Source organism: Anas acuta, chromosome 5 (assembly GCF_963932015.1).
Source record: "Anas acuta chromosome 5, bAnaAcu1.1, whole genome shotgun sequence".
NCBI classification, from domain to species: Eukaryota; Metazoa; Chordata; class Aves; order Anseriformes; family Anatidae; genus Anas; species Anas acuta.
In genome coordinates this window covers 64,629,255-64,640,117 of record NC_088983.1, presented here as the reverse complement: position 1 = coordinate 64,640,117, position 10,863 = coordinate 64,629,255, and the positions used below count along the sequence as shown (strand labels likewise).

At 39.7% G+C, this 10,863-nt stretch overlaps 1 protein-coding gene across 1 annotated transcript in view; it reads left to right on the top strand.

Moving 5' to 3' along the window:
- The first annotated feature begins 1,708 nt into the window (after positions 1-1,708).
- GALNT18 (polypeptide N-acetylgalactosaminyltransferase 18) overlaps positions 1,709-10,863 on the top strand; it is a 239,334-nt gene continuing 230,179 nt past the window's right edge. The window contains exon 1 of the mRNA XM_068685382.1: positions 1,709-1,778. Within this exon, the coding sequence (XP_068541483.1) occupies positions 1,724-1,778 (55 nt within the window). The 5' untranslated portion in view covers positions 1,709-1,723. The remainder of the gene's footprint in view (positions 1,779-10,863) is intronic.

Here is a 10,863-nt window from a genome sequence, read left to right as displayed (position 1 = left end):
GGTATCTTGAAGGAGGGCTTGAGGGTTTGAAACTGTTAGCTGTTTTTTTTCCCTAGCCACGTTTAGTCTAGTACAAGGTTTGACTGCCTCAACAAATGTTCCTTCCTATTCTCCAGACATGAGAAAAGGCAGTTTCACAGCTGCCTTTTACTGCTAAAAGTTCCCACTCTTCCTCCATATGCTGCTTCTATCATTGGTATTGTTTCTTGGTGAAACTTGACAGATTCTGATGCTAGAACCAAAGAAGGGATGCAAATGCCAACTGGGTAGGGTGGGAATTCCCCTTAGGCCAGCACTGGCCTCCCGGACATAATGAAGCCCATGTTCATAATTAATGTGTTGGAAATGCATAGCACTGTGCTGCTTATGTCTGTTTTCAACTCAGACCACAGTCTTTGCACACCAATTTTAATTTAGAAGAAAAGACTAAAGAAAATGCATTTGATATCCATTGTAACTGCAACAGCAGTAACTCATAATCTGTGCTAACAGTAAGTACTATATTGATCCACAAGGATGGAACCCTGGGAGTGAAATGCTTCCCAAAAGCTGGCTACTTATCTTTTCTGATTCTTTCTTAAATATCTTTCAGCAGTAGTCCTGCAGTGGCATCTTTATTTGTTATTACTTTTCACAATTGAAAGGCTTTCTCCCCTTCTTATGTTGTCTTTTGTGCTGTAAAATAGGTCTTAGGTTTACTGTTGTTTCAAATTCCCTTGTGCATTTTTTTTTCCTTTTCAGAGAGTTAAAAGTAATAATTTTTTACTGATCTTTAGCAATCACTAAAATTTTGGAGAGTATACAGACTGTGACAAAAAGATATTAAGACGATTCCCAGCTGATATGGCCCTGTATGGCTATCACCTGTGTTCAGGTGTTAGCAAATGAACCTCCTTGTTAAGGTAATGGAGTTGTGCCTGGCTGTTGCAAGGACATACAGTACTTCCCCTCATTAAATGAGGATTTCATTTTTGGGGTGCAGAAAGTCCTGTTGCCACTGCAGAGCAGTGACTTCGGGGGGTTTCGTTTGCAGTGACCATTCTGTCATGTCTAGCCCTTGGATGTTGTGCACCTCTCTTGCTTGCTTTGTGCTTGGAAGGTGCCATTTTTTAAAGGGACCCATTATCTGGTGGTGAAAGGTGGAATTGCTTCATAAATCCAGTGATAATAGGTGTGAAGCTGGGTCTTTGTTCTAGTTCTTTAGTTACTTTTCTTAGAGCTTTATTTTGTGCTTGTATGGCATTCTTATTCAAGGGTAGTGGACTTCTGGAAGTGAGTGTTTGCAGTGGAAATTGTGACCTGAAGAAACTCCAGGAGGAAAGCACCGACACTGCTGTGGAAGGAAGGGAGTGCCGTGAAAGGTAGGGATTGGGAACAAGCTTATCCCTCTTTTAACTCCTAGAGCAAAAGTGGAGTGTTTTGCTTTTACGTTTTGATACTGTGTCTGTGGTGGGGGCTTTTCGGTTCCTCGGAAGCAGGCTGAGGCTCTTCCCCGGGGCTTGGCCCGAGCTCCGCGGGGGGGGAGGGTCTCTGTGCAGACGGGCAGCTCCGGCTGCTGCGGATTCCCTGGCGCTGTGCGTCTCCGGGCAGGCTTCAGAGGGGGCTGGGGGCTGCTGCCGGGGTCCGGGTGCCGTGGCCCTGCTGGCCGGTAGCTCTGCGGGGACCGGGCCCCTCGTAAGGGCCCGCCGAACCGGAGCTGGGGGATCCGGACACCGACCACAAGATGGCGCCGGCAGGTGACCGCCACTCTCAGCCCCGCCCCGCGCCGCCGCTTCAGGGTGAGGCAGCACCTGCTGTAATTTAGCTCTGAGTTTGGAGTCTTGTTGATCTCTGAACACTCGAAATAATGTTTTTGCACAGTGTAAGAACATACCCCACTTTAAACTTAAGATGCAGTGTGCGACTTTCTAGTCTGGGACTCTGGGTTCGGTTTCCATTTGCAAAGCCACTTTGACTTAGGGGTGCAAGCAAGAGGCTATAAACAAGCTCTGTTTGAAAGGACTGACAGCATAAACACCTCAGTTTCTGATAGTAATGAAAAACACTTGATCACAAATTTAAAGCAAAGCTTTCCTGTGTTGTCTTTTTCCTTATACAAAGACATGATAATGTCAACATCCTTACAGTGTTATTTGGAGTATCTCATATTTGTCTGAGAGCAGTATGTGTAAAAAAGCATTTTCTGGGGGAGAAAAAACCTATCTTCCTTTTACTTCTTTAGCAGGCTTGAGATAGGGGAGAGCTGGGTCTGGAATGTTAGGTTATTGCCCCTCGCTCCAGAAAAGGCTTATCACCATAAAGACAAGAAACCCTTGGTGGAGTTCGAATTAGAGGTTTAGCCTGAGCCGTAAGTGTATGAGGAATTGACTTAATTCAGCGTCTGTCAAAGATACTACAAAGGAGGTTCTCCAGCCATGCTACTTTTATTCCTGCCTTTGTTCTATTTTCATTAACATAGAGAGGGCCTAAAAGGCATGTTAATATTCTGCCTTAGGTCCTTACAAGGAATCTCGCTTTCAAATGGAGGGGCCAACAGCCTTGTGGATATGAGGTTATGAAATTATTACACCTGAAATAAATTCAGAGCTGGATGATGGTGCTGGAGAGGAGGCTTGAAGAGTTCTTTCAAGCCTGGTAGGAGAAACTGGTCTATAGTGAGAATTTAAAAAAAAAAAAGTCTTCAGTTATGTCTATTAAAGGAATACCTAAAGAAGCTACCTGATTTGAGGAAAATGTCAAATAAAATAAAAATATGCAACTATCTAATAGCACACAGTCCATTTTTGAAAGTAATCTGAGTGGCTGTGTTTGAACCAAGTTCCTTGTGTGCCCTAGAGAAGCTATTCCAACTCTATCTTCCTCCCCTCCCTCCCCCCCCCCCCCCCCCCCTTTTTTAAAAGAATTAAGCCTAACCTTTCAAAACACGCTGTTGGAATTTCAGGGGTGCTGCAATTAGCCATGTGCTATTTTTCTAATTCTAGTTACATTTGAATAAATCTGGCTCACAGTTACAGAAGTATGTTCTAGGACTCATGTTCTGTCACTGCATGATCTTGTTGGTTTTATTTATAGATTGCGTGGGTACTTGGAGGTGGGATCTCAGAACTGAAAAGGCTTCTGAGGTCTGCTCTTACTCTTCTCTTTTTCCAAATTTAAGAAATGGTTTTAAATAGCACATTTTATTATTCTGAAAGGGAAGCGGGAGGAGAATCAGTCATGGTAATCTCTGGTTTTGTGTAGCTTTTGGTGATTTGACTTCGAGAAAGAGTACACTGCTATCATAAACACTTATACTGCTCTGAATAAAAGGATATGCTTGGGGTTTTCTTCCTCTCTCTTTTTAGCTGTTGTTGTTAGGAAAGCATGAACTACATAACTGATGGGCAGATTTCCAAATTCTGTGATTGCTTAGCAAAGTTCACATTCCAGAGGAACAACAATATAGAGCACATCTTGATTCTAGTTAAGCCAGCAGTTGTCAAGGGTTGGGTCTTCTAGGTTACTTCAGTTATTTCCTGTGCTTCTGGGAGATATGCAAATAACATTTTAAAGTTTGTTTTTCCTGTTACCATATCCTATTAGATATGAGTGGATGTTGTAATATTTGCATAGAAGTTTGGGTCAGAGTTTTTATCTGACTTGTTATGCCCAGTCCTCTGGCATCTAGGTCTGGGTGACTTCTGTCACCTATCTTTTTGGATCACCTGCACTTAGTGTAAGTCTGTCATAATACTGTTTACACTTAACCTTAGAGACTGCTTCATGAAATGGTGCAGGAACTTTCACTCTCTTATGGGCAGAAGACCTAATCTTGTTTCCAGTCACAACAGCTAATGAATGTACTTTAGGCTGCCTGAGAACTGAATCACACCCGTAAGAGAGCCAGAGAAAGATCTGTGTTTTAACTGTTGTGCTGGTTAAACACTAGGTACATTGTGTAAATGCTATTAATAGTGGGGAAAAAAAAAAAAAAAAAAGGCAACTTAATGCTAGGCTTTATTGTACAATGAGGCAAAACAAACATGCTTGTTTCTTCCCCCTCCTCAAAACCAAAGCTGACTAGCTGGAGATTTACAAAATGAACTGTTACTAGGGAGCTCCTTGCAGAAAAATTAAATGTGGTATAACAAGTAAAGTTTATTTAAAATTGGAAAATTATATTGCCTGTTTCCAAACACAGTAAGCTGTAGTACATAGTCCATAAGACAGCACTGAGAAATACTTGACTGTTAGAGATTCGTGCAGTAAATCTTGTACATTATGTGTGTACTCCTTGTTTTGCTGTATACCTGTAGCTGACGCTGTAGTTGTAAAAACAAGCAGGTTTACACTGACAAAGGTCAACCATAGCTTTATTTGTAGGCTAGCACCTGAGATTGCCATGTGTCTTTACAACGACCACCCAGTTCCAGGAGCTTGTTTTCCTTGTGTCAGGTAAATCAAGCAGTAGCCAGGTTACAGAGCAATCAGGTCTGCACAGTCCTACAGAAGCTGAGCTCTCTACTGCTACTGCTGTGGATTTCATTGCTGCTCATCACCATACAGTCTTGCTCTTTCCTTTTCAATGGCTCAAATGTATGTCTGACTATGGCAAGTCAATTCAGAGAGCTGAACTGTCTGCCAAAAATACTCCTGGGCTCGCTTCTTGTTGAGTCAGACAGTGCCAGTTCAAGAAAAAGAGCTGATGCACACAGCCTGGGGTAGGCAGATCCTGCATTCAGACATGTGCATATGCCCTAAATATTGTCTTCTGAACAAGGAATAATCATCCTGAGATGGAAAAGAGGTGGCTGAAATTTAATCCTCAGTGGAGTGAGGTGGTCTGTAGGGAATGTGCACAGTCTTCTAACACAACTGGATGGATCAGCTGGATCCATCACAACTGGATGGAGGTTCAGGCTAGACATCAGGAAGAGGTTCTTCACTGAGAGGGTTGTTGCACACTGGAACAGGCTCCCTGGGGAAGTAAGTAGTCACGGCACCGAGCCTGGTGGAGTTTAAGAAGCATTTGGACTGTGCCCTTAGTCACATGGTCTGAATTTTTTGGGTAGACCTGTGTGATGCCAGGAGTTGGACTCGATGATCCTTATGGGTTCCTTCCAACTCAGGATATTCTATGATTCTATCAAATGGTGGAAGGCTGGGAGAAGTAAACAACAAAGACAGGAAGCCACTCTGTGCAAGTGCATTGAACTCTTTGCTATAGAAGTTTAGCCATGGCTCTAGGATGCCTGAGCACCACCTTTGGCTCAGGAACTCTGCCTACCATAAATCTCTGGAGGGTGGAAGAATGTTCTGAAGAAAAATTGCTCTGTTTTGACCTCTCTGTGTTTTTTTTTTTTTTTTTTTTTTTTTTCCTGGGCTGTTTGCTGCTGTAGAGGATGGGTGCTAAGTCAAACAAAGCCATGGTCTTTCAGACAGCAGGCTTGCCTTAGAAACAGTTGATCTCCTGTAGTAGATTGGCTATACACAGCTATAATGCAAGGGGCCTCTCTTATGCCCTGCAGTTATATACTCTTACATGCAGCACTTAACACCTGCTGGGTTTTAATCCTCTGAAGTGCTGATTGCTCTTTACCCAGGGATAAGTAGTCTCTGTACTTCAGCATCTAAAATAAAGTAGATGGCAGTAGCTGCTATGAAGGAAGCAAACCTTGCCTGGAAGAAGAAAATGGATTCAGTCTTTTTTTTTTTTTTTTTTCTCCTCACTTCCCAGCGCTGTCATATCTAGCACAAAGTCTGTGCTTCATATATGGATATGTATGTAGACATGCATGTGATCTCTGTGGGTGGAGAGATGCAGGGTAAAGCTTGAATGCTTACCCAATTGGAGTAGTGAACAAAATGTCCAAATGGAAAACTTTGGGACATAAATGAAGATCAAAACATGAAATAAGAAGAGCAGCCTGCCAAATGCTGCTAAATTGTTCTCTTTGGCAAGGTAATTTCTGTAAGTGTTGATCTTCCAGAAGCAGTTTTGAAAGAAGACAGCATTTTGCTTAGCACTAGTACAAGCAGTCAGCAAAAGGTTTATGGTGTCAGGATACTATACTATAGAGATTAGCAAAGAATTCAGTGCTACTTGTATTACTTCTCATTTTTGAATTTTCAAGTGCCTTGCATCATTTATGTTCAGTTATTGCCAGATATTGAATATTTTCAGCTGCTGCTGAACTTGCTAGGATGTGAGGTCAATTAGGACGTAATGGGGTACTGAGCAGATCATAAGGTCAGCCCTATCCTGACTCTTCAAGAAGTAATTTTGCTAAAACGTTATTTTCCTCCTCAACTTCTCCCATATTTGTCAGGGAAAAAAAAAAAAAAGTTACTATCTAAACAGAGAAAATCTGTATAGGTAAGTGTTAAACAAAGAATACTTATTAAGAGTGATTATTCTTAGCATTCTCATGGGCACCCCTGCAGTCTGGATTAGCATAGTCATGTTGTGATTAATGGCCTTATCAAAACTCAGAAACATTGTGAAACTTTCACAAAGCAATGCAATATCCACTACCACCACAGAACCTAGTAACTAGGCAAAGCATGAAACAGTCTTTGATGTCCTTAATAAAAACTATCAAGGGATCTTTGCAACTGCATCAGTCTTTGAGGAAAAATAACAAACAACAGATACACTGATGATGGTGATAGAATAGATAGTGTATTAAAGAAAAATTAACATATATTTGGGGATCTTTTTAGCAGTAGGTGCAGGGAAACTTTTCTTCGTGAGAAACTTCCATTGTCTCAGAGCATGGAGAACACTGGGGTTAGAAATCTTAACTCTTAAAGCCAGCATTTTTTTTTAAGGGCTTTTAAGGTCCTTAATGGCTAAGGGCCTTTTCAATATTGTATTGCTTTAATATTTTTTTCATACTTCTATCCTTGCTTTTCATGTACCTTTATCTACTGTAATATGATATTTATGTATCCTTTTAGGTCTCCCTGGTTGGGTCCAGTAGCTTTAGCAGAACCTGAGAATAGAAATTGCTTTGCTTTACCCTAGCTTTGATAGTTATAGTTATGCTTGAAAATTTCCCCTAGATAATACTAAAAGCACTTCTTGTAGCTGCTTTAAAGAAGCATCATTTGAGCATCAGTGAATACGAATTTGCATCCAACACTTCTGGAAAATGGTTTGGAAGTTGGTTTCCAGCGTTGCAGACTCTTTTGTAGATCCTGCTGCTTTATCTTTCAGTAGATTTGCTGAGGTAAATTGTCTTTCCTTGCCCAGAAAAGCACTATCTTGTTTTTCAGAACAAATAATTTCATTCTGAAGAGTCAGAGGGTTTTGTGGAACTGATCAAAAGTGTTACTTAAAGTCTTTCCAGATGCTTCTTCCCCACCTCTTCCTGCCCAACCAAAAAAAAAAAAAAAAAAAGGAAAAAACCTGTGACCTGGTAGGAAGGATGCTAGCACTTTTTTCTTCTTATCTGGTCACCTCAGTGTGCTCCTAAGGTTGTATTGTAGTTCCCAAGCTAAAAATAATACAACCTAGAGAGAAAAGCAAAACCAGAGAAACTGAGATAAAGTATATAACAAGTTTGACACACAAATGGGGTACTTGTACATACGCTTTATTGACATAGCCAAATGTTCTCTCTGTTGTAATCTGCTTTCTGGACACTGGTAGCATCCTCTGCTGCTTGTTCAGTACTTAGAATATTCTTGCATTTATGCTTGAATTAAGTCAGGATTCTTTGCTACTATTTTTGTATAATTTAATCTGGGTAATTTATTCTAGTGAAGATTGCTCATACACCTCTTCAGTAGATCTTGCGTATCTTCATTGGTTCTCTTCATATTCTCTTGAGAAATGCAGATATGGGAAATGTAAAGCACAGCGGGAAGAGGAGTGTTTGGGAGAACATTTCTTTACTCACTGCTTCAATAATAGTTTGGGCTGTCAATGACACCAAGGGATGTGCTAATTGATAGTGTCCAGACAGCAGATCTGATATAAAGATTTTTTTTTTTTATAATGAAATTTTGCATGAAAACAGAGCAGTGAACCATTTCACCTTTATTGCTGCTGTTCTTATAAACAAACTCAAAGAAACTGAACATTTTAACTTGTGAAGTTTTAGCGTTTTAGCTTTGTTATGGTTGAAGGTCTTCCCTGGAGTACCTATTATTATAGAGTGAGAATTGCTTGGACAAGGCTTTTGGCTTTTCAGGTTTTGTTTTTTAATCAATTTTTCTTGTAGCTGTATAGTAGACGTTTGAAATAAGTAGGAATAATAAATAACATAGGCAATAATAGCCAGAGTTTCCAGGAATGTAAAACTGAAATGACAATAGCAAACAATTTCTGATTAATGGAAAGCTTGTGCCTTCCATCAGTTGAGGGACTGGCTAAGAGAACTCTGTCATAACTAAAAGTTTCTCTATCTTTTATTTCCCTTTCTTTTGACTGCTCTGGCAGATCTAATAAGCTCGCCACTTCCTTGGTTTTCCCAGTCCTTGATTAGTAACAAAGGCAAAGGTAGGTGTGACTAAAATCTGTAAAATTTTGAGATAAGAACCAATTTATAATGTCCTCTGATTAGAATGATGAGACTGTAAGGTGTGTTCAGACAAAGGGTGGGGTTTCCTAGAGTAACCTGTAGGTTACAGCAGAAGCAAGAGCGTTAATCAAGCCTGATCAAACATTTGTTTTTTAAAAAGGACTTTAGATCAAGCCTCTGCATTATTTGCTTGCTGTTTTATGAGCTTCTTCTGTGATCTATAGCACTTCAGAAATAATGAAACATTATAAATTAGGTTTATATCCTCTAATGAAGACCATAAAATAAAGTTAATTAAAAATGCAGTTGTTTTACTGCTTAAGTTAGCATCTGCTAGTCTAAGGCAAGACTTGCTCTGAGTAATTTGACTTCATAAGTGGAACTTTATTTAGACACATGGCAGATGTTGCTGGTATATTCTGTGAACTTCTAATTTGTGGAAAATCTGGTCAGTTATTTGTTGTCTACACATGGGCTTAGGGTCCATGTTTTTAAAACAGTTGTGTATAAGGACACTTAAGGAAAATTGTGTGACTTTCAAAGAAATTGTAGAGTGGTATTTTAAATCATTTTGTCTGTGTATTATGAATGGCACAAAGCTGGACATTAGGAAAAACGTCTTTACCATGAGAGTGGTCAAACACTGGAAAAGGCTTCCTATGGGGGCAGTTGATGCCCCAGGCCTGTCAGTATTCAAGAGGCAGTTGGATAATGCCCTCATTAATGTGCTTTAACATTTGGTTAGTCCTGAGGTGGTCAGGCAGTTGCATTTGGTGATTTTTGTAGGGCCCTTCCAATTGAACTCTTCTATATTTCTGGCTTTGACTTTTGCAATTACTCCAAGTATCTTAGGATACCTTCAAGAGTTGAATTTGAACGAAGAACGTGTGTTTTATATATGTATCCTGTAAATCAAAATAAAGTGGGGGTGAGAGAGATTTACTGAGATGGGGTGTGAAGGTTTTCCTTATGTTTTGAATTTTTAATACATAAACGTGAAACCTTGATGTAGCAAACTTTTATGCTATCAATTTGCTTGTCTATGTCCACATTCTTTCTTACTGTGGGGTTTTAAATTTATTTTTGGAGCATGAATTTTGTGATGTCTTTTTCAAGGATGTATGCTTTCCACTAGATTAGCAAATATGGTGGCTATAATACCTAGACCAATTCTCTGCTAATGTGCAAGTACTGAGCACATACTTGTATAAGGAGCTGTAAAGGTGAAACTATGGCTGTGACTTATACTTTCCAGGATAGAGAGGTGATTCTAATTTCAAAGATCTTGAAGCAGTTTTTAGTTAATAGAAGCAGTAATGGTTCAGTTAAATAATAAAGTAAAAATCTGTACTTGTCACATTAGGCTTTTTTTTTTTTATTATTATTCATCATGAATGGTTTAATTTCTTCCACGGGCAAACGACACAAAATATGCTGGGAATATTGTATGCATTGCACATCTGCATAATAATAAAGAACTTTGTTATACTCTGTGTATGCTTGTTCTTAAATCCACAGGCTTTGTGATACACATACAGAAATATTCTTAAAATAGACCTCATTATAGCTGCCGCTGTGTTTTGCATAGCCGGTGCTAATTGTTTGAATAGCAGTTACAGCTGCAGTTGGGTTTTTACCTTTGTGTCAGCTAATGATTCCATATAAAGAATGCACCCACTATTTTTCTCCCCAGCTTCAGCTAGTAAAATCCTCTAGTAATAAACATGTGGAGAGTATTCAGGTCATTAGTTCTTGGCTTTAGATAAACAAAACCATAAAACTTCTGAAATCTTCAGAACTTTGAATCAGTGTGTTTGTGTCTTGCCTAGGTAGTTGTCTGGCGTTTCCTTTGTTTGCACACTGAAACATGTACGTTTTGTGACATTCTGTGTTGGCTTCATCCCCTCAAAAGATGCTTTTATGATTACAAGATTGCATATACCTGTGAAATAGTAGGAGTCACTAATAAAGCCATGTAAGTCATGAAGCACAGGTGCCAAACACTATATATATCTTGGGATAGCTTAACATCTCAGCAAGGAGGCTAATTTTAAGATCCTGTTGCTACAATCACCAGGTGAGTTATGCCCAAACTTGCAGAGAAAGACGTCCATGCTGCTGTTGGAATCAAACTAGTACATACAGCGCTAGCATGGAAGCACACCTTTCAGTTGCTTGCAATCTGACACAAAATAGGTTTATAGGCAGAGGTTGTAGAAAAGACACAAAGGTTGTCTTGTAGGGGTAGACAGTTTGAAGTTGAGAAAAGCAGGGAGATATACAGCATGCAAAATATCTACAGATTTTAACCGCCGGCTCTGTTACAAAATATTGAGCATTAAAGAATTTCAGGATT